Below are 23,033 nucleotides of genomic sequence, written 5' to 3'. Positions count from 1 at the left end.
CTTAAGAAGGGGAGATGCAATTTTTACAACAGTGGGGTCGGCTCGCAAGATGCTGAAGCATTTATCTCATCCCGACTGGACTCACAGAGACAGATTGTGAGACGCGGAGGGTTTTTATAGCCAACAACAATCAAGTACACAAGTTCACATCAGTCTTGACGTCACAAGTCTATGGGTGCAATTAGCTGGATGCGAAAGGGAAACATCAAGACATTCCACTCGACAACCACTTCACACTTTCAAATCTCGGTGTTCATCGTTGATTTTTTTTTTTTTTGCACACAATCAAGATTACGTTTTTGAGAACTGGACCAACAGTTTTTTTTTAATAGTTTGAAGCCAAATTCAGCCATGTTTTAATGTCTGCATGGAGTTTGATCCGATTGTTACTGTATAATTTTTTTGTATCTTGCCTTATTTTTACAGATGATCAGGTGACAGGATGTTTATTTGTGAGGTTTTTCTCCTTACTGTTGATCATTTTTCATGTGTGAATTCCATTTTTTTTTTTTTTTTGGTGCTGTGCAGACTGGTGAAAAATTAAACAGTGTCCGAAGATTTATTTTTTTTTTTAACCTGAAGGAATACTTGCTAATTTAACATAAATCCACGGGAGGAGCCCTTAATCATTTTGTGATATTTCTAGGAGTGCAGTGCTTAGTGTTTCCATTTACTTCCAGTGACTTCCTAGTGCCATAAATACAAAGTATGTTGGCATACAGCTTTCATTCATGGTTTTTTTCCTGGCATAAATATACCACACAATGTTCTAATTCTAGTTATTGACGGTGTTATCGCACCAGTCTTTAAAAAGGTAATTCAAGATGTTTACATTAAATTTGATATACAGCAAATTAACTACTTCTGTTCTATGGCCTTACAGTACCTTTAACCCTTTTTTATATTCCACCAACTCAATTCAGTATTGATTCAAATCTGTAAAACAGTCCTTTTTTAAAATAAATTGTGGACTGTCTACTTGCTGCAAATGGGTTAAAAAGTGATCCACACACCCCACTGAGAAGTAAAGTGTAAACACTGAGCACAACATTTCTGGCTGGTTCACAAAGGCCAACGGAGCAGAAGATGCTGATATGTTTAGTTTCTAAACTTTTGACTGTCCTGTGACGTGTGTTATTGCATAAAAGGCAAACCGGGCCCCCGAAATACACAAAGTCCTGCCACTGTGTAAGGGGAGGACATGCAGCAGGCCTCCAATGTCGTCTTGTCGAGTGAGGAGGGGGTGGGGTTGGGGTGTGGGGTTTGGGGGTATAGTCGCTGTTTATGTAGTGGACAAAAAAACCCATTGCATGTGACTATTGATATTTCAACTCCTGTCAGTACATCCTCGAAAAAGAAAAAAAAAACGTACTTAATCGTGAACACTTTTTTTTTTTTTTTTTGAATGGTTGAGTATTTCCAAATGAGGTCTATCATGAAATAAATATTTCTCTTTTGGTTTAAGTTTGAGACTGAATCTTTTTGAATTTTTACTTGTGAATGTTTTATTGTGAAAGAACCCTCCCAAAAAAATCCAGAAACCAGTTTATTCTAGTGCATGCTTGAAAATGAGAATAAGAACTTCTAACAGAAAGATAAATAGATATATCTACAATCTGAAGATCAGCTTCTTTACAGACACATAACCTGCATGCTGAATGAACAATGATAAGGCCTTTATTATCTAGTCCTAAAAGAAGAAAACTTTTTAACGTGACTAACCTAATTAAGTTGAACAGTGTTATAAAACGGTCACACTGCGCAGCTTTGAATTCACTTAATTAAACTGTACACGACTCCTGCTGTTCTATATTTTTCTGTTTCATGTGTCCAAACTGCCTTTAAGCTTCTATTCCAGTATTACAGCAGGAGCTAAAGGCCTCTGAGTTCACTCTGCTGCTGATAGTCACACTGCGTATCCGTACTTGCTGTCGTATCTGACAGGTGCGTGTTTGACAGGTGTGTGTCTGTGGCTGTCTGTGGAGGGGGTCTGTATGCGTCCATCATCCGTGCCGCCCACCTGACTGTAAGTCACCTGTGGATGCTGACTGGCGCTCCGGCTCGTGCGGCGACTGACGGGGCGGCTCTCAGGAGGCGGAACATCCTCCCTGTTTGATGTCAGAGCAAAAGAGAGGAGAAAAAAAAACAACAGTCAGAGGACTTTACCGCCCAGAAAATGATTACAGTTCAGACAGGGAGCGCTTGATTTATTTCATGGTACGATGACTCAGACAGCAGCTGTGGCAGCTGAGTTTATGGACGGAGCTTTTTCTGTATAAAATGAAAATCGTAATAGTCATTTATGGAGCTTTAGAGTAGATCTGAATTGACAGTAACAGACTTTCTTTCTTTCTTTCTTTTTTTTTATACCATAACTGGCTCAGCTCTTACTAATTATTAGGATTGTAAAATGTTTGAAAATAGTGAGAAAATTCAATCACAATTTCCCAAGGTGATGTCTTTGAAAACTCTTCAATTCACAGTGAAATGAATCAGCCAAAGACAAAATGATTTCATTTGAGAAGTTGGAGACTACAAATGTTTGGCATTCTTCTTGATTAATTTTCCTTTGAATGACACTGATAAATGAAGCTGCTGTTATTTCTGTTACTTCTAATTAGAATTGAAAATGTTTGCTTTTGTTATTACAGAGCGTGCAACAGTTACAGTTTTGGCTCCCTTTTGTGAGCTTGTATCCATATTTACCACCGCTGATATACACTATTTAGGTAAAGTGAAATAACGCTGCTGTGTGTAGGTGAAGCGCATACATCTTTGTTGTCTTTGCCTATTTTGAGGTTCCTCCCAAGAGCGCCTACTCTCACTGAGACCCTTCTCTCACAGCTTTCTCCTTCTAACTGAAGGATAGAATTCACTCTGGTGTTGATTTCAACCAGAAAACACCGACAAGAAGCACACAGTGAAAACCTTCCCTCGTCAACACTGCTGCCAACAAGCGGGCTTAGATGCTACTTTGCATTCTTCATTTATGTAACTTTGCTGTTCCGGCTGGGAACTGCTCATCTGTCAAAGACAACAGAAGCACAATTGATCGACTTTGGCATTCTGTGCTCCTGTGGAGGCCAAGGAAACAGCTTGCTGGTAAAGGGAATACATTTGCTTTTTTTGTTAAGCTGAAATAGGAGATAATGTCTGAAGTCTTTGGGGCATGATTCTGTGTGTGTGTGTGTGTGTGTGTGTCTGTGTGTGTGTGTGTGTGCGTGTGTGTGTGTGTGTGTGTGTGTGTGTGTGTTTGCTATTGAAAGAGACAGAACTACACACGCCAGAATATCAAATTAAACACCAATTAAATTAAGTATCTAAATTTAGGGCATTTTCTCAGTTGTTTTGTTGTGTGTGAAGTTATTTGTATCTTTTCTACATAAGGTTCTTCTCAAAACAATTAACAATTAACAAAACTGCAATTTAGTTTTCATTGGCTTTGTCTTCATAATGAATTTAATTGTATTATACTACTCTATTATTTCCATGCTGATAGTTTGCTAGTAAAAAGATAGAGCTATTTCCTACTCTGCTTCCAGAACAATTGTTAAATATATCTTTGTGTTTCCATCATTATGTCTAAATGAAGCAAAGTGAATCATTCATGTAGGCAATAGATCAAATTACTGGTGATGTCCATGTTGAAACTCATTGTGACAAACCTTCCTACAGCTCATTGTTTCTGTTTGACACCTTGCAGCTTGACTGTTAAGGTTCAGTCTCACAGTAACTGGTAAACTAGTAGACACTAAAGAGGCATACATCTCCCTCAGGAGTTAATGGAAACCAAATTAGAGCTAAAAGGTAAGTACACATTGGACACAACTGCACATGAATGCACATATCTAGATTTCCTAGATGTGTGAATGCTGAAATGTTTTCCATATCTGCTGTCTAAAGTGATCATTCTGCTTGTTTCCACTGAGCATGAGTGATTAACCCTTTCATGCATAGAGGTCACCACAGTGGACAGCTATTCAAATGCTCTTTTCATATATATTCATGGATTTTGATAATAATAAGTTACATTTATATAGTGTCTTTATCAAACCCAAGGATGCTTTACAGAGAAGGGGGAAAAAAATCAAACAGAACAGATCAAAACAAGACTAGCAGAGGAGGATGAAGAGAAATGTTCATTGAAAAGAAGAAAAGAGTTTTTGATGTCATACTTGCACTTCAGCCACCACAGTAGACACTAGTAGGTCATCCCATACACTGCCACTTCATCTGCAGTAGCTCTTTTTGGAAGTAAATCAGTTGATGTTATTATAATGTAATGTTATTTGTTTAGGGGGAAAATCCTGACCGAGGTTATCATAATTCATGGATGAAAGAGTTAAAGAACACTTAATGCAAGTTCAACATAAGCTACTGCGCTCTTATTTCAAATTGACACATTGACGTCAAACTTTAGCCTCTCCTCAGAGTGGACGATTGCTATATTTAAATAAATGGAAATGTATTTTTCTTTTATATGAATGTGTGTGAATGGCTGAATGTTGACATAAGACACTTGGAGAGGTTGGAAGATGGGACAGACGCTATATAAATGTAGTCCATTAATAATTCTCAAGTGACAGATATCTCAAAAGCACTTCTTTGACAGCTGATATTTAAATGAGTAATGTTCATATTTGCAATGTTTTGAGTTGGAGTCTTATTTTTCTGACTGTGTTTGACATTTTTTAAGCTGCAGAGTATACAGAGCTTGAACTAATTTGATACTCTACATGAACTTTTCCCCTGCATCAATCTACAGTGTTTACTGTTTACCTTCAACAGTCTTACAGCTGACAAATGTGAGAGGAACTATTGCTGTCATTGAGCCATCATGAGCTCACCTTGCTGCTTTATCATTCGTTTCCTGTGAGACATTCTGTACAGTTCCACGTGCATCATGTGACTAGAGCTGAAAGCCTGTAGGTCACACATATGGAGAAGACCGTTTTCACGCATGTGGCTCAGAGTGTTTCTGTGTCTCCTGAACACAACGCTGTCCTCCCACACTGACACTGCTCCCAATTTAACGTCTACTTTGGGAGCATGTGGGCTGCTTTCAGCTGCATTTGAGCCACAACTCCAGACTATTTTTGGAGGGGGAGACGCTGTTAATTTGCAACCAAAAAAAAAAAAATGAGTATGTGGGCTGCAGAACGTCGCCCCTGGAGCAGCTCGGGATTCTGCATCCAGCTCACTGTTTTACATCCTCTGCTAATCGATTAAAAAAAGGGGCTTAAACTGGACTTTGTATTGAGGCTCATGCTGCCCTTGTCAACTGCACTGCGTCAGAGCAGCAGAGCAGCAGAGAAGCCTCTAATTATATCAGCTCAGAAATAAATGAAAATGTGAAAAAATGGATGTGGAGTTGTGTTCTTAATGAGAGGTTTAACATTTAAAACTCATAAGAATATCCACACAAATACTTTATATCATTTATGGCATTATCATGTGCCATTTACTGTACCTCTCATTGTTACTTATTTACATAGCATTATTGCTCAGCTTGATCTCATAACTATATAAGCTAAAGATAGATAGATAGGTAGGTGTGAGTTCACCCAGCCCTGTGAGGGTGGGTTTTGACACCTGATACTCAAGGCTCTATTGTTGAGAATATTATGTTCTGCACTGAGTTGTATGTTATGTGGCTTTTTTCCCTCAAGGGCAAACACTTAGCTGGAATAGCTTTCTGCCAACAAACCCAACACAACCTTCACTAACTGTTTACAAGAGATGTGCTGCTTTGTTTAGTGTTTGCCTCACCTAATCCAGACCTTTAGTCAATGAACATTGATTAGCATTTCATAACTGCATTCTTTTCTTTCTATTTTTTCAACCTTGAATGTGTTTTTAAATGTTCTTCTAATGCATCTCCCTCTTTTACGTAAAGCTTGGACTTGCAGCTGCGTTTAAAAGCTGCTTCACTTTGCCTCTTTGTGAAGAATAGTCGAGTTCCACCCGATGCAATGCTTCTGATGACATTGACCGACCTTTCTCGCGAAGTGGCTTTAAATATATGTATATCTAGGCATGAAATCTGTTGATCTGCACAATTATATTCAGAGAGGCATGTCACCTTAGCGGGTGGCCTTGCCCGACATTGATAAGCATTCATTAAGTGGCTTCTTTTCTTTAAAAAGCTTGTATATATTCACGTGTATGAGGGCAAACTGAGCCGTCTTTCTCAAATCAACATGAAATGAATCAGATTAGGGAAAGAGGAAAAACAGCAATGAGAAGACAAAATGCCATTTATGTAACTGTGCTAGAGTTTTTCTGATGCCACTGTTTGTGTGGAAGCAGAGCGGTTGTGTTTAGCCTCTACTGCTTAGGGATTTAAACATTTTCTCTGCAGCTAAGCTTTGATATTTGCTCAGATTTGCGAACGCCAGGAGTCAGAGTGACATCATTTGAACTGTTGCTTTGAACTTGTGCATTGATGTGCTATGAAGGGCAGAGTCTGAACACCAAAACAGACAATATAGAACTATTTGTACTGTTACATAATTGATTTTTAACCTAAGAGCATCTCTTGCCATGATGATGTCTTTTTGAGTCCTATTCACTACTTTAACACATACTACCACAGCTAAATGATCAGATAGTCAAGGGCAGTCATTTTCTTCCTGTGGTTTGGACTCTAAGTAATTTCAAACTCATGGCTCGTTATAAAATGAGCTGAATGTCACAGAAAGATGCTTCACATTTTTACAAAGAGATTCATAATAATACTGCCAGAATGCAATGTAGCATAGTTTCAATACAGGTTTTTATTACCTATCCATAACTTTAAAGTAAAGGGATAATTAAGGATGACACTTGAGCATCTTCTCTACCTTCTTAGATTATTTTATTTCTATATGTTGTCAGTTTTGGGTTAAATTTCCAATCAATTTCAACATGTATCATGAAGTAAATGGACATACTGTATACTGCATATTTCAGCTAAAGAAAAGAGTTTAAAGGATGGTGATCTGAGGGCAGTGGAATGTAGTAAAAGCTGAATATAGAGTTAAAATAACTGGACGCTAAGTATTTTTAAGCAGGAAGGTAATAACTCCACAAAGAGGAATTTCTAAATGAGAAGTCTCTTTCCGATGGTGGCTCTAACATTTAATCAGACTTTATATTAACGCTGCGAGTTTGAGACTAGAACACCCAGGAGTGTTTGTTGACACCAGAGAGCTTCTTATGTATCTAACTTTAAAAGAAAGATGGAAAAGATCAAGGAGAAGAAAGAGCTGGTAACTTTTTAATGAATCCCACTCACAGCCTTTCAGATGAAGCAGACAGTAGGATGGATGATATTTATAATCTCAGTCCATATACCTGAAGATCAGTTTGTTAATGTATGTTAACACACACACACACACACACACACACACACACACAGGTGGAGAAATGAAATTATAACGCTTGAGGAGCCTGAAACTAAGTTGTTTAGTTGTATTTACATGTTTCTTTCCTCATTTTAATTAAAGTCAGCTACTTTGTTCCTATTCTTATCTGGAAGCTTTGATGTGTGTTGCTTCATATCTTGTAATACACATTTTTTAAGAGCTTTGTTGTCTTTTGAAGTGAGTCATTTTTTAAAATATGTCTTTTCTCACTTGTCTTTTTTTTCAATGTTGCAGCCAAAAGCAACATTTGTAAATCATACCTGTTTGGAAATTGTCCTATAAATGCTTTTATTGCCACTAAAAGTATGCAGCTGTAAAATTCTGCACTAATATACACAATACATATTTTATCCAAACACTCTTACTATATAATGTAGTGTAAAGCTGACAAAACTACACTAACAGAAGCAGAAGTTTTGTACCCAGGGGACTTTTTCTATGATAAAAGAGGACTGGAGAAAGTTTCCAGACAGTATATGTGGATTTGTTTGCTTCTTTACATCATCTCGTCTCTAACCGTGAAGCTGCCACCACCTTTAAGTCTGTCATCTGCAGGAGCTGCTGCACAGGTACCTGATTTCATTGGAGAACTCCTTCTCGTAGCGACGTCTGCTACTCCACTTCCAGTAAAGAACCCCGACGAAGACCAGCAGGATGAAGATGAGGAGCAGGGAGCCGACCACTGTGCCGACTATCACCGCCGCTCTGTTTGGAGCTGACAAAAAAAAACAAGTGAGAAGCTCGATGGCAGAAAAGAAGAAAATGTGAAGACTTCATGAATTACACTGCATCATTCATCATCATGCTTTCTGACATTGTTTGGCTTCTAACTCTTAAAGTGAAGTGACACCTCATTATAGGATGCATCTGCTGACTTTTTATGGAATAAGAAAAACTTTTGTGTAATTAGGATTTATTAAAACTTTTGTGTAATTAGGATTTATTAAAACTTTTGTGTAATTAGGATTTATGAGAGTGCAGTTTGCACAATTAAAATACTTTTATAGATTTGTTTTGGCCTTAGATTTATGTGAAGTGCCTGAGCCCACACAAACAAGTATTTAACCCTTTAACTTACCTCAAAACCAAAGGATTAACTGATTATCCAATATTTATAATGAAGAAATATGTTCTATGTTCTAACATCTCATAAATCATCTTACAAACCCTTTGGGGAGACTCCTGAGCCTCACACTTAGAATCTCAGGGGCCAGTTTCACAAAGATGTTGAAGGCAAACTCAGAACTAAGACCATGTTTCCATGGTAACAATCCATGGTACCAAATTACAAAAAAAAAAAAAAAAAAAGAAAGAAAGAGGGGGAAACATTGTTCAGAATGGCAAGCAATGACACCAGGGAGAGTTGTGGGGGTCTGCAGTAACTACTTGAAAATCCTCAGCGCTGGAGAGCTTTCCTTTCTGTTTGCTCAAGGAAATATCCCTGAGAGATGAGGGGTGAGGTATAAGTACTGAAACCTGCTACATTTACAGGACACAGCATCTCAACTCTACTGAAGGTCTGACAGAGGGAGAGATGTTTTAGTATTGATATTTGTTGAATTTTAACTGTGTCTTTTAACTGTGCAACTGTGTCAGTCGGTCATGTTTTTAGCTTGAAAAGAAAAAAATCAATTTACCCAGCATACATAATCAGTCTTCCTTAAATACAGTCAGGAACTAGACGGCTTTGTAGAAATCATGCATTTAGACTGAAGTTTACTATTTGATCTAAGCCACAGTCAAAGTATATCTGTGTGAAGACGGCCGACTTTAGGATAGCACCCGCTACTTGAAATGAACACAAATGCCAAAAGAATGTGAAGTACTGACACTGGAAGCTATGAACTCAACATGATGTAAGATCGGGGTCGGCTCCACAGATCAGGAGGCACACCAAGACAAACTCATTTTATGGATCCGTGCAATTCAGAGTGCTTGTCTGAGTCTCAAGCAAGAGATGATTTATTGCATAATGGTATGAATGTACTCCCTACTGGTTCTCACACAGTCCCCACATTCATTCCCTGTGAGACAGTTTAGGTAATCCTCTAATTTCTGTCTTCTTCTTCTTCTTCTTCAAAAAAGGTATTACATGTGCTGTCCTCATTTAAGAGAACATCTGCATTTCCTTTAAAGTACTGTCATATTTCTCTACCTTTTTACACTCTGCCAACTATATAAATGTGTTCTGCTGCTTTTAATTAGTTCATTATTTAAAGTTATTAGGGCTCCAAATGAAGAATTTTGGATCTGTTCCTATAACTGTTGACAAACAAGGCAGCAGAATAATTTCAGGATTACTCGTGCGTGTTGTTTGTGTGAGAAGTGGAATAATAACAGGCTCGGCGACAGGAAGTCAGGGATGGCTCAAAATGTTTTGTTCTTTGTGAATAAAAGTGATTTCTTACCACTGACTGGCCCTGTGCGAGAGAAGTGGAGCAATGGGGGAAGTCTTGGCACAACAGCAAAGAGAAGAGACTTAAGAGGATGAGATCTGGGTCTTTTCATGATTGTGTGTGTGTGTGTGTGTGTGTGTGTGTGTGTGCATCATGTGAGATGTTTGTGAACAGAAGCATTCTGTGGGGAGGGCAGGGTGAGGAAGGGGTGTGTTCCCCTTACGCTTGTTCGCTTTCAGGTTGATCCTGCAGTGCTCGGCTCCGACGGCATTGTTCACCTCACAAAGGTAGATTCCTGCAAAGCTCTGCGAGTGGTTGCTGATTTTCAGCTCCCCAGTCACTACATCTGAGAGAACACACACACAACCACAGATTAACACATGCGGTGCATTCTGTGCAAACATGAGGATAGAATGAAGAAACTCTAATGACACATATTTAAGGCTTACCATCACTGCAATCACATGAATATATTTTAAAAAAACAAACAATCCTATCATTATATCAGCATGGAGCCAAAACTGAATGAGATTCCTGTTGTAAAAGGACACTGATTAATGCAGCTCACATTCAACATATTTTGAGAACACCTCAGAAAATGCTCCATGTTACAATGAATGAAAAGAGAAGAGTCCTCCGAGTTCTCTTTCATATTATTTTAATAATGAAAAGAAATTCCTTTTTTTTCCTGAGAGATGAAAACAAAAAAACAACAAGCACATATTGCACATTCAGAGAATAAAAGGGTTTTCATTGAGCTTTTCCCACACAATAAATACTACAGTCGCACCCATTCTCATCCACCAGCCCCCATACCCCAATGCACATACGTTTACTTACATCACTTATGGGGTATTTACATAGACTTACATTAATTTGCTAAACCATAACCGCTACTTGCCTAAACCTTATCCTATAAACCTTATCCAAAAATCAGTGTTTGACCAATTAGGGGTATGGCTTCAGTTGCACAAGCTGTTCCCAAACAACTGGTCTGGTATGTGTCCCTGAAAGTGACTTAAGTCATGCTTGCACGCACACACACACGCACGCACACACACGCACACACACACACACGCACACACACACACACACGCACACGCACACGCACACGCACACACACACACATACTCTCCCTCAGTCTTTGATATGTAGTAGCATCATGACATCAGCAGAGGTCAGACTTACTCTGTGTGGCTGCAGCAGGCAGGAGGCCACCACTTTCTCTCCTCCATGTGTACTTTAAGGGAGTGGAGCCTTGTGCAGACTTGCAGTGCAGGGACACAGGCTTGCCAACCAGCTCCCCTCCCTCCATCCAGCACTTAGGCACAGACGGTTTCGCTGAAATCACACAACAAATGATAATTTCGCGCTGCCACTTCCAGTCTATTCCTAGAAAAACGGTATGACATCACACCCGTGGGAGGAACAAGGGGGGCATTTTGATTCAGGCTTTAATGATTCAGATTCAGACACAATATCGATTGGGTCATGCCAACCCAATGATTTAATGCATTTTATGCATATATAAAAAATCATGAGGCAGAAAACTTTAATTTATGAGTTAGGATAAAGTAATGCCTATATAACACATAATAACATTGTTTAAATATATATTTTAACATTAAAATCTGCATGTCCGTGTCTCTACATGAAAAGGTTGAAACTAACCAAAACTTTGTTTTGAAAAGGTGAATGAGGGCAAATTGGCGCCACTTTGCTAAACATCAGTTAAATGACATGATACTCGTAGAGAAAAGGCTTGACGGTTGTTTCAACTCCAACATCACACATTTAAATGCATCCTCTCCAATTTACATAATAAAAAGTGAATACAAAGAAACCAGCGTATCTGTTGCTTCATCTGTTTTCTAAAGGCCTTATCAAGTTCTGGATCTTACAAAGAACCTGATCTATCAAATGACTTGTTAGCTTCCAGGACTGCCTGTGTTGCTGTCAGCATGAAAACAGCTTCAGGCTTTCTATTGATATGGAAGACCTTACTACAGATATTATTTAACAACTCCTACTTTCCATCATGGGGGAAGCAATTTCATCTGATACAGCTTTTATACCAGGATTGGTGTGGTGAGCCAGTGTGAGACTTTAAAGACCAGAGAGATACTTTTTTCACAGATGATGTTAAACAAAGACATCTATTGAACAAAAATATGTTTCAGCGATGAAATTAATAATTAAATGAGCTCTTAACTCTCGGTTTGTATATAATGGTGGAGTAACCCAGGCTGAGCTGGATAGAGATGGTATTTTTGGACATAGCTGGTCAGAGTAGGGTGTTCTGGTCATTTTAAAGCAAATAACATTATATTATATAAGGGTTAAATCTACATTACTGTGTTATATTAACCACATATTTTCCTTCACAGAGAAAAACAGATTTAATTTAATTACTGTGAAAACATGATGCTTTCCATTTAGTGGTTTCTTTCTTCATTTATTTGCTCAACAATTGAGGCTCTATATCTATATATAACTATAGGCATCACAATTCTTGACAGTGTGTATGGTTTGAGCTGGCCTATATAAGAGGAATTTATAAAGAGGAACAAAAAAAAAAGAAATGTTGGTTGCTAAACAGTGCTTTCATGTTACAGAGAAGGACATGTTCAATACTGACATCAGATCAAAAGAGACCCTTCACTGACTGACAGATGCATTCAACTCTTCTGATTTAGCTTCCACAAGGTTTCTATAGGAAGTTTATGAAACTGGGCTGACTATTTGCTCATATGGTGAAATCCAGATTTAAAATCATAATGTATAAAACTGCCAGTGTTAAGAATCCCCTCCCCTCCATTACTGCTCACACTAACAGAATGAGTTAGACTAGAATCAAGTAAATGACTTTAATCTTCTAGCAAATTTTAAGGCGGTATACACTGACATACGCCTTCAGTGAGGTGTCATACTGCCCTTGTTTTTCAACCATCTTCAACCACTCCACCGCCCCTTCCCTCACTTCATTTTATTTATTTCCAATGGTCAGTTTTATGACCACATTTATCTCTGTTAAAGGCACCTTTACTGTCAACAGATGAAGCAAACTTTGTTCATCTGCTGATGAAGATGTGACATGCATTTGACAACTCTCTCTACAACAGAGAACGGAGTGAAACAGTAAAATGTTATGTAATGTATCTTTATAATATGTTGCTCCAAGGAGTAAAATCTATTATTTTATTTCAGATTCAATGGGTTCAGTATTAGAGAAAATGTACTCTCAAACTCTCAAACTTCTCATTAAATAAAGACTTTGTTCTTTGACAGAATGAAACCTGACTGGTAAAAGCCTTTTATAACAGCAGATACAGAGGAAAGTCTCACTCACATCCATACAGAGTACGGCATCATTGCAGTAATGCTGTTGTAGTCTTATGGGATAACAGTGTGCATGACAGCAGGCAACTTGAAATTTGCTCTGTGGTACATAGAAAGTATAATGCATACTGACATGTGACAAGTCAAATAGGCATCCTATAATGTTAAAAGTAAACATGTGAAGATGCCTATCTCACTAAACAATGTGGTAGTGTTCAAAAGGTGATCAACATAAATAATGCAGCCAGGTGACATGTGTTAACCCCAGTATGCAACCCAATGCCCCATCTTACCCATGACCAGCAGTGACACCTTCCGCATATCCACTCCAGGTGACTTCTTCACTTTACACTGATAGGTAGCACTGTGAGCAGGTGACAGCAGAGCGATTGAGAGCGAAGCATCACCCAGCGAGGGATCATAAGCGGCAAAGCTGAGCCCATTTACAAGAGCGTGGTTACGATGGTCATATTTGTTGCCACTGGAATAAGAAATGAGCTGATGGGAAACAAAATATACATATCACAAGTCAACAAATAGCACTGAATGACTTTTAATTGATGTTAACAAATAAAAGCTAAAATATTCAAATTTCCCCATTGAAGGACAACGTGCTGATTTTCATCTTGTTAACAAATCTCATGTGCAGAACCAAACCAACAATGAATTCATCCTAATTACAAGTATTGCTCATGTATGCAGAGTCTAACATATCATATTCCTCTCTGCCGTGTAGTCTGTTTTGCTATCCAAAAAACGATTAAAAACACATCAGTGAGCCACACTGCTGCACTGGGTGACATGTTCCTTCATGTTCCTGAAGACTGTGATTGCTGTAGCTTGTTTAGAAATGGCTCCAAAGAATAAAAAAGAGTAAGACAGAAACTCCCAGCAGAGAGGTTTCTAGTAACACCACTGCGCATGTGCACGAACACAGTGGCGTTTACAGAGCTTCGCTAGTTTGTTGTGCTACATAGCACAGCGTCTTACATCCTCCCACTGCTTCTTCTGATCAAATGATCAAAGCAGGTACATTGCCTTAGTTCCTCCTTTTAGTGAGAGTGAATTGGATGCTTTAATGCTTTTGAATGCATTCCTGCAATTGCTTAGAAGGTGGCCAAAAAATGTGTGGAGTTTGCTCCGGCAGTGTAAATTGGTGAGGAAAGTCCAAGAAGTGTGCTCAAGATTGTCTGTTGAAGAGATTTTGGATTATGATGTGGTGAAATATACAGTTTTACAGGCCTGTGAAGTAGATCCTGAGATATGTAGACAACATTTTTAACTTTGTGCAACTTGTTAATTGATTTTTGTTGGAAGAATTCAAAAAATGTCTGCCAGACAAAATAGCTGTCTATTTGAATGAACAGAAAGTCGATTATTTGTCTAAAGCTGCTGTGCTTGTAGATTAATTTGTTCTGAAGCACTGATTTGTTTTCCTTCTGTGTGCTGTGAAAATACACAGTTTGCCAGTTTGGAAAAAAACTAAATTGTCACCTGTAAATTCATGCTGCACTAATCTTGTTTCCTCTGAAAGCTATGAATGTCTTTAGTTGCCTTGAAACAAGACATCTCAGTGCCACGTGTTCCGCTTTCCAAAAGTTAAAGCGGATAAGGAGTTCAAAAAGGTCCAAAAGGTTTTGTTCAATCTGCTCCTGCTGCCAACTACTGAACCTCCATTTCTGATAAGCATGTTCTCGACAAGAGCTACCAGCCTTTGATTTTACAAGGCTCTGTCTCTCTGTCAGGGGAAGTAAAAGATCAGGAGAATTTTGCGTGACAGTGAAGCTACCCCAGTCTCTTATTTTGAATGTTTTACCTTTTTCCCCAAGACTAATTTGGTGGTTCTGATGTGCTTGTGTGGGGTGTTTTTCTATGCTGTACCTACTCTTGTATCTGTCACTGTGGAAATTGGGATTTGCCTGTGTTTACCATTACAAGATGTAGTTGCTGGAAAATCATCTGCCTGGGAAAATAAAGTTTTCCAACCCCTAAGGTGATTGAAAAACCCATCACTGATTCTAGTGTTTCTGCTTCCACTGCTGTTAGTGTAACCCAGCTATACTTTGTCATTTTATGTTGTCTGAGTATTTTTTGTTTTGTTTTGTGTGTAATGCCCTTTAAGGGTTAAGACGGCAGATTTACGACAGTCAGGTTGATTACGGTGCATTGTATGAATCGCGCGGGCTCAGAGGGGTAAGCTGCATGTGTGTGTCTGTGCTCTGTGACTCGCTGGATACAGCATGATAATGTGATGTTTCCTTAATAGTCGAGCATTAATGTTAAGTATGTGTTACGGGTATTAGGGTTATGTTTTAATTATTAACAATGACGCTAACAGCTAATTACCGGGAGCGTACCTATGTTCCCCGATCGCGGCTAACTCGGTTGCTAGCTCAGCGGCTAACTCCGCTGTTAGCTCGGCGGCTAACTCGGCTGCTAATTCGGCGGCTAACTCGGTTGCTAGCTCGGAGGCGAACTCGGCTGCTAACTCAGCGGCTAACTCAGCTAACTGTAGACGGGATCAGCCCTATGTTCCCCGGTCACATACAAAGCGGGGAACATAGGACCCGTGGACCATAGGGATGATCCCCAAATGAGCTACCCTGCTAAGCGGATTTTTTATATTTATTTACCTGCGTTTAAGATGTTTTGTCTTGAAGAAAGTCACCTCATAGCAGAGGTGTATTGTTTTCTGTTGCCATATAGCCTACTGTACATCAGACAGTAAAGCTTCAGAGGAGTCTGCATGTGTGTGTCTGTGCTCTCGTTGGTTCATACAGCCTGTCCTGATAATATGATGTTTCCTTAATAGTTTGCTGGAGTGAAAGACTGTGCTGTTTTCCCGATGGCCGTAGAAAAGGAGAGTTGCCGGTTGCCATCTCTTTATCCCCAGTTTGCTTATTTCAGGTAAGCGCACACACATACACCCCCCCCCCCCCCCTTCACACATTGTACAAACACACATAAATAAGAGCTCTATAAAAAATAATTTATTTTTGCTGGCCAGCGGTTAGTTTTCTTAAAGGAAAATTAAAGGACGCTATTGCGATATTTTTTTCCTTTTTGATTGAAGGCCTTTACGGGTAATATTTCTATTTTTTAGATACAAGACTGAATAAAAAGTTCAAGTAAAAGTTCATTGTCAAAGGAAAAAGGAAAGCTGAAAAGAAAAGTGTTTTTTTATATGTTTGATACATTTGAAAACCAAAGGGGTGAAATCATACTTCTGACAGTGATTGTATGAGTATTACATTATTGGAGTTAAGGTTTTCCTGTTGTTTGATTTTGATGTTGTTAGAAAAGATGAAGTGAGTTGTATTTCAGTCCAGAAAATACAAATAAATCTGGATTGATAGTAGACTGCTATCAGGACTCTGAATTCTGCTTATTGGTTACATTAGCTGGCCATCTGTGTTTCCTGCCAGAGTTGTTACATGCGTGTAAACATGTAAATTCTCTTATGTGATGGATTTGTCTGATTCGTTCCTGTTCTCAGCAGATGGTCCAGAAAAATCAGGACCATTTGTAGGAAAATCTGAAAAGTGTGTGATTGCTAATTTGTTACCTTGCTGAAGCTAATCTGTCTTTTGTGGTTGAGAGGACTGAGTTTATCCAAGAGCAGCAGACCAACCAAACTCTGGCTATGTGCCTATCATCTGCTGCCAGCCTGAACAGAGAGCCCCTGCATGTACAGCATTGATAATGTGTATTAATGCATATCGGTATCCTCCCTCATCTGGTGATCTAGGCTGGGATTCATTTCAACAAGTTGCGCCACAGTTCTGCCCATGATAAATTTGCTGATCATTGAAGAATTAAAAAAAAAAAATAGTGCCAGCATCTTGCATTACTTCTTCTGGTCGGGTTTTAATTTAAAAGCCAACATGACCTAGTACTGCTGTCAGGTTAGTGACAAGCCAAACTAGGTTATTACCCCGACTCTATTGCAACCAAATCCAGTGACAGGGGAATCCTTTGAACACAAAAACTTTGTTGGTCCTCTCCCAGTATCTGTTAAACTTAACGTGTGCAGCCACAAACTACCCACAAAGTTGTACCATTATGCATCCTCTAGGCCAAATCCATTGTGAAAGCCCTTGTGAACTTCTCCACTTTCTTTTTAGACAAATCCATTCAGACAAGTTCCAAAGTCATGTCAACTCTTCACTTAAAACACTGTTCAACATCAGAAATCTAGCACTTATCATCCTCAGTGCCAAGGCGTAGGTGAAAGTTTTATGTCGTACATGTTGAGTAAATACTGTCTTGAGTCAGAAAGCAAGGGTCATGAGGTGCTACCACTACTCTTCCTCCTACCTGCCTGAGAAAGTGTGCAGGAATCAAGAGGTTTCAGGCCCATGGAGTTAGTGTTTGGTCATTCTGACTCTTCTAGTCTCAGCCAAAGTGTCCTAGATTATGTGTCTGCATACAATCTGTGAGAATGTGCACAGAGCCCTTTCTACATTACAAAAATAGGCGAAAAAAAAATTAGAGTTTCTGAAGAGAAATTCCCAAGTTGGTGACACAGTTTTGGCTCTCCTTCAAATTTTTGGTTATTCCCGCTAGGCAAAGTTTTGCGGTCCATATGTAGTGGAAAATAAATTGAGCTGAACTATGTTTTCAGCACTTCCAACCAAAAAGAAAGGCCTATGTGTGTCACATGAATAAGCTGAAGCCATATTTTGTTGCTGCAGTTTTTCTTGTCACCTGTCATGCCCTCTGCTGTGTCTACAGTTCAGTGCAAGTACCTCCCTCTCAAGTGCTCAACCTTGTTCCAGTCTCCAAAACATTAACACCACTTGGATAATTTGGCTCAAGAAGGTTGTTTGATTGAAAACAACCTCCCTTCAGTTTTCATACACTCTGTCCTGCACCACTGTCCTCCCCCATGACATTGATGTTGGTGACCATCCCCCGACTAAAAAGCGTGCTTGCTGCGTTAATCCTGCTAAACGTGCTCTGCTCCAGCAGGAGTTCACCTATCAGTTGGTGAATGGCTTAGCTTATCCCCATTGAGTACTCCATGTTCTGCTCCTGCCCAAACCAGATAAAATTCCATGTATTTGCACTGATTCCTGAAAAGTAAATGAAGGGACAAAAGCTGATTCCTGTCCTCTGCCCTGAATGGAGGACTGTATGGACAGGGTTGATTCTGCCAAATTTGTCACCAAACAAGACCCTTTTAAAGATATATTTGTTACATCTGTCTGTGTAACATCTGCCATACTCTCTTCCACTAATTTAACATCTTCTTAACCTACTGCCACTCTTTGAATTGCTCCCTTCCTCTCTTTATAAGAGTGCGTGATTGTCTATCTGTACTGGAGATGGAGCAGAGCCACACCAGCTGCACCTCATCTCAATAATAAAGACCTCTACAAATATTCAGCACTGCCATTTCCACTGTACCAGACTGTTCTGCCTTCAGTCCTGCACCACTCAATTCCTCAGCCTCAGCTCCTGGCTCTCAGCTACCCACCCAGCTTCCCTCAGCTCTGAAATAAATCTCTTTTACTTAATTCCAGTCTCCTTGTCTGTATCTGCATCTGGGTTCACTTGATCTGTAGCCCACTTGTAACAGATTCAGCAAGTCACTTTTACTCCCTGTGCACCAAAGATGTCCATCTTTGTCAGAAATGCACCTGCTACTTTCCAGTGCCTAACAAACACAGTCATAGCTGGTGTCAAACTTTGAGACATACCTAGGTGACATTGTGGCATACTCAAGCACCTGTTCTAAGCACATTTAAATAATGTGTCTTTTTTCGACAGACAAAAAAAAAGCATATTTTGCTTTGAATCTGGCCGTGTGTGATTTCGGTAAAGCCACTGTGACTTATTTGGGAAAACAAATGGGCCAAAGTGAGTGTCACCCACTCTCTGGAAAAATCCAAGCCACCCTGAGCTCTGTCATTTCTTGGGAATGTTTGGCTACTATCGTGACTGCTGCAGAAATTTCACAGATGATTTTGCCCCCCTCACAAGTTTGACTAGTGCCAGTTAAACCATTTGAGCTCTTCTCTGTAATACGCCTGTCCTACCAGCCCCTGACTTAGCATGTCCATTTAAGCTTGAGGTGGATGCCAGTGCCAGCGTGGACCGGTGTCACTACAGGATAAGCAGTGTCAATCACCCAGTTTGCTACTCCTCAAAATTTCAGTAAACCCCAGGTGAAATACAACACCAGTGAATGAACAAGTACCTCTCCCTGCTGCTTGGGTTGCAACACTTTGAAGTCTATGTTGGCTGTATCTCGCTGCCCCTTGCTGCGTACACCGATCACAACCCGCTTGTTATTTATGCCCGCAAGGAAGATTCAGGAAACATCTTGGCACTCTTTCTCCCTGTTCCTAATGATTAAACATTTTGGGGGAAATGTTTGATTTTCAGGAGGGTGGGTATTATGGCCCTGGCCGTGTTTCAAATTGTTAACAAGCCTTTTCTAAACTAGTTTTTGGACAACGGCACTCTACAGCAAAGAGTAATACGATATATCAGACCTTGGATACACACACACAATACTTGCAAGTAGGTTGTTGACAAGCTAATTTTTTTTTGGTTTCACAGCATTTTTACTATCTGGTTTAGTCTTTGCACTCTCATCCACCTTGTTTCTAGCACAAGCTCTGACAAAAACCACTGTGCACTACCTGCTCAACACCAAACAGTAGACAGATGTTAGCGACTAGCTGATGAATAAAATGGAACATCTGGCAGTAAAGAACTGCATGTTTTTCAGTTGGTAAATCCTCAATGAATGCTAATGTCCGTTGGTCTTATTAGGATGATAATGCTGTTTCCATAACAACTTTATGGTGTAATAATAGGTCAGAGCTCTGTGTCCATCACTTTGTTTTAAATTCTCTTGCTCTCTAGTGGCATACAATTGATAAAAGCAGCTTTCAGTTGGCAGTGGATAAATATTTAGATTAATTTAGAGTAAAAAGCTGGTGTGTTAAATTTGCACACAAACCAATTATCTGGACTGGTCCCTTGTCTGGAGCAGCACATACTGGACCTGGTCAATCCTTATATCGGCTGTGATAAAAAGCCTGCTGTCTAAGGGCAAAGATGGAGAGAAGAAAACATCCTTCCATGTCTCAGATACTAATGACTCGTTTAATTTAAACAGCAAATGGGATAAACAACTAATTCCTGTGAAATTAAAAAGGTTGTAGGAGTTCATGCGCACTCCGGTCTCCTGACAGGAATTCTGATATAGAGGTGCAAGCACATCACATGAGGTTAATAATTTGAAGGTGTGAAATCTGAATGGAGTAGTTATTTTGAAAAGGATGTTTCCTGTCATTATGACTCGTGTCGTGAGACTCAGGTTGTATTACGGTTTCTAAGCTTTATTATGAACCAACTGTGCTTTGAATCCTAATGAGCTCAGATACGGTGTTGGTATAGAAATGGAACTGTTTCATTTTGCACATCTGTAATTTCCAAATAATTTCCAAGATGCTTCCTGGAAAGAACTATGCAATTTAGAACTCATTTTAGGGCGAAATGGAGACAACATTCAATTGGTACATATAATTCAAATTAACTGCTTGACTAACCTAGAGTCAGTTGTCATACAACAATACAGGCAAGCATTCAACATGTGTAAATGAAAACACAAAGCACAAAAGGGTAGGCGTTTAAGCATAAATTACTGGTGGATAATACTCATATATCACACCTGACATATTTATAGTATCATCTGCACCACTCTAATTCAGCTTCTTACCATGTGATCTTTCTGTGTAGTGTCCGGGCTGACCACTGACCATTCAATATCAAGTTCTCCAGTGTCTAAAGTGTTCAGTGTGTAACTGCAGCCCAATGTCACGCTCTCCCCCTCGGCCTTCTGGATGGTCTGCGGGCCTGTAGACGTCACCTGCACCGCTCGCGTGCATTTGAATTCTTCATAAATAAACACAAGTCATGAAATTAAATATAGACATATATCAGCTGTTTCTTAATACTGATTTTCATGCACACAGTTGTATGGGGGATATATTTGATAGTGACTCAGATTGTTTTCTCAAAGGAGGTCTGAAAGCAATAAAAACACATAGTTGAAGCCAAATTTCCAAAGGACTACATGACTTACAATAAGCTATTTAAGACACATTTTTATATAGTACTTGTAATATAAAAGCTATATAGACAGCACTCAAACAAATAAAGATGAGTAGGCTCAGTAATTAGAGGTCAAGTATGTATGAAACTTAAGGGTTTTTTTTTCTTTACTTACACAAATAATAAGAAAGCTGGAATTGGAATTCATTATATGTGCATTATTGCACTTGAAAATAAACTATCATTTTAAAAGAATACTCTTGAAGTATATTAATACAAGTACCAAGCATGCTCTTTTTCAAATTAGATTTCTGATGTCAGTTATTCATTCAATTCATCACTCAGTCTCTATAGATCCACACTAAACACTTCAGCTCAAATCCCCAGAACATTAGGGAGTCAACAGTCATCTGGAGGCATATTCTCAAAACCTGATTGGACAGACATGAGTGCCATGGTAACCCATTAGGAAGCTTATACCACGGAGACCTACAGCTTAGCAGTATTAAACACAGACAAGACATGAAGGTCTCAATAATGATTTCTGAAAATATGCATTACTCAGTGCCACACTTGATGAAACATAATGTTCTGGATAATAGAGGGCTACATCACTGTGTCTGTAGGTGTGCTCATGTGTTTGTATTCTTACCTGTGCTCAAGAGACTTGCAGTGCATAACAAGAACAAAGACAACCGAGGCTGCCAGAAAGCTGACCTCAAACGTCTGCTGAACATAGTGTCCCTGTTTAACATAAAATCATTAGGACCCAGTGTTAAAAATGACTTCTTATAACAATCAGAAAGTGCGATTACTTTACATATCTAATATATAAAAGTAGATACACTTTTTTCTCTACTGTGCATGGATAGCTTTATCTTATAGACACATTTAGTAGAAATTAAGCTATTGAGGAAGTTTATATTGATACTGTATTACCTGAATGAAGTTACTCCATCCAAACATCCAAATAGAAAGGATCAAGCAGCAGCAGCAGCAGTGTTCTGCCTGGTGCTCTCACAGAGAGCTCCACCTTTACTTTTGTCTCATTACCATAACGTCCTCTGATTGGATGTTTACTCCACCTGTTTTACCTGTTTGAGAGGATTATAAACAGGTATTGCCACTCAGCTGTCAACATTGCTTTGAACATCCTCTAATTTTCAGAATGCTTGAAATATATTATGACCACAACAACCAGGATTAAATGAAACAAAAATATTTAAAATAAGATTATAATCATATTACATAAAACCCATGAAAATGTGCTTGAGGAAATTGGTGCCCTGGCAGCTGCACAACACATTGCAATCTTTTGGTAAACAAGTGAAATTGGATGAGTGATACAATTAGATGGGGTTCATGATGATGATGAGGTGGTTGGAAACTCAGGGTGCTAATTTTATGAGAGCAAAACATCTATGACACCATGCTGCTGTGATGGTTAGTCAATAATATTTACTCTGTTTATTTAGGGGTGTGTGTGTGTGAGTTTGCACACATCCCAAAAGATCTTAAATTTAAATTAAAATCTTGAATGAATGTCAAAACATTTAAACCTGAAAATAAAGAGAAACCATCTGCCTCAACCCGCATAAGGAAACAAACAGCTACTGCACACTCCCTCTTATTACTGCATACACAATACACCACACAACACTTAAGCACTTCTCATTTGTCAGGTGTCCACGGTTTCAGATTATAAGGAAGACAAAGAGAGCCTTTAAGGTCTCAAGTGACAAGAAACTGATTGTTCAGCCAAGTACACAAGCCAGCAAGGTTTATGTACTTGGCTTAAAATTGAAAGAATGAAAATATGTAT

At 39.1% G+C, this 23,033-nt stretch overlaps 1 protein-coding gene across 1 annotated transcript; it reads right to left on the bottom strand.

Annotated features, from left to right (window-relative positions):
* Positions 1 to 1,575: 1,575 nt before the first annotated feature.
* vsig8a (V-set and immunoglobulin domain containing 8a) lies at positions 1,576 to 21,948 on the bottom strand. Its single transcript, XM_053340546.1, has 7 exons — positions 21,864 to 21,948; positions 20,877 to 21,052; positions 13,435 to 13,639; positions 10,991 to 11,143; positions 10,026 to 10,148; positions 7,980 to 8,121; positions 1,576 to 2,108 (listed from the first exon to the last, which is right to left on the bottom strand). Exons 1-7 carry the CDS (start codon positions 21,946 to 21,948, stop codon positions 1,907 to 1,909), a joined length of 1,086 nt encoding a protein of 361 aa, XP_053196521.1. The 3' UTR covers positions 1,576 to 1,906.
* Between the last annotated feature and the right edge of the window lie 1,085 nt (positions 21,949 to 23,033).

This window comes from Scomber japonicus, chromosome 19, assembly GCF_027409825.1.
Source record: "Scomber japonicus isolate fScoJap1 chromosome 19, fScoJap1.pri, whole genome shotgun sequence".
NCBI classification, from domain to species: domain Eukaryota; kingdom Metazoa; phylum Chordata; class Actinopteri; order Scombriformes; family Scombridae; genus Scomber; species Scomber japonicus.
Note: the sequence above shows the minus strand (reverse complement) of the source record. Positions and strands in the feature narration are given on the sequence as shown.

Coding starts and splice junctions, on each gene's coding strand:
- vsig8a (XM_053340546.1), bottom strand. CDS start 21,948: ATGTTCAGCAGACGTTTGAGGTCAGCTTTCTGGCAGCCTCGGTTGTCT. Junction 13,640..20,876: donor CTACACAGAAAGATCACATG/GTAAGAAGCTGA, acceptor GTTTCCCATCAG/CTCATTTCTTATTCCAGTGG. Junction 2,109..7,979: donor GAGTTCTCCAATGAAATCAG/GTACCTGTGCAG, acceptor GACATCAAACAG/GGAGGATGTTCCGCCTCCTG.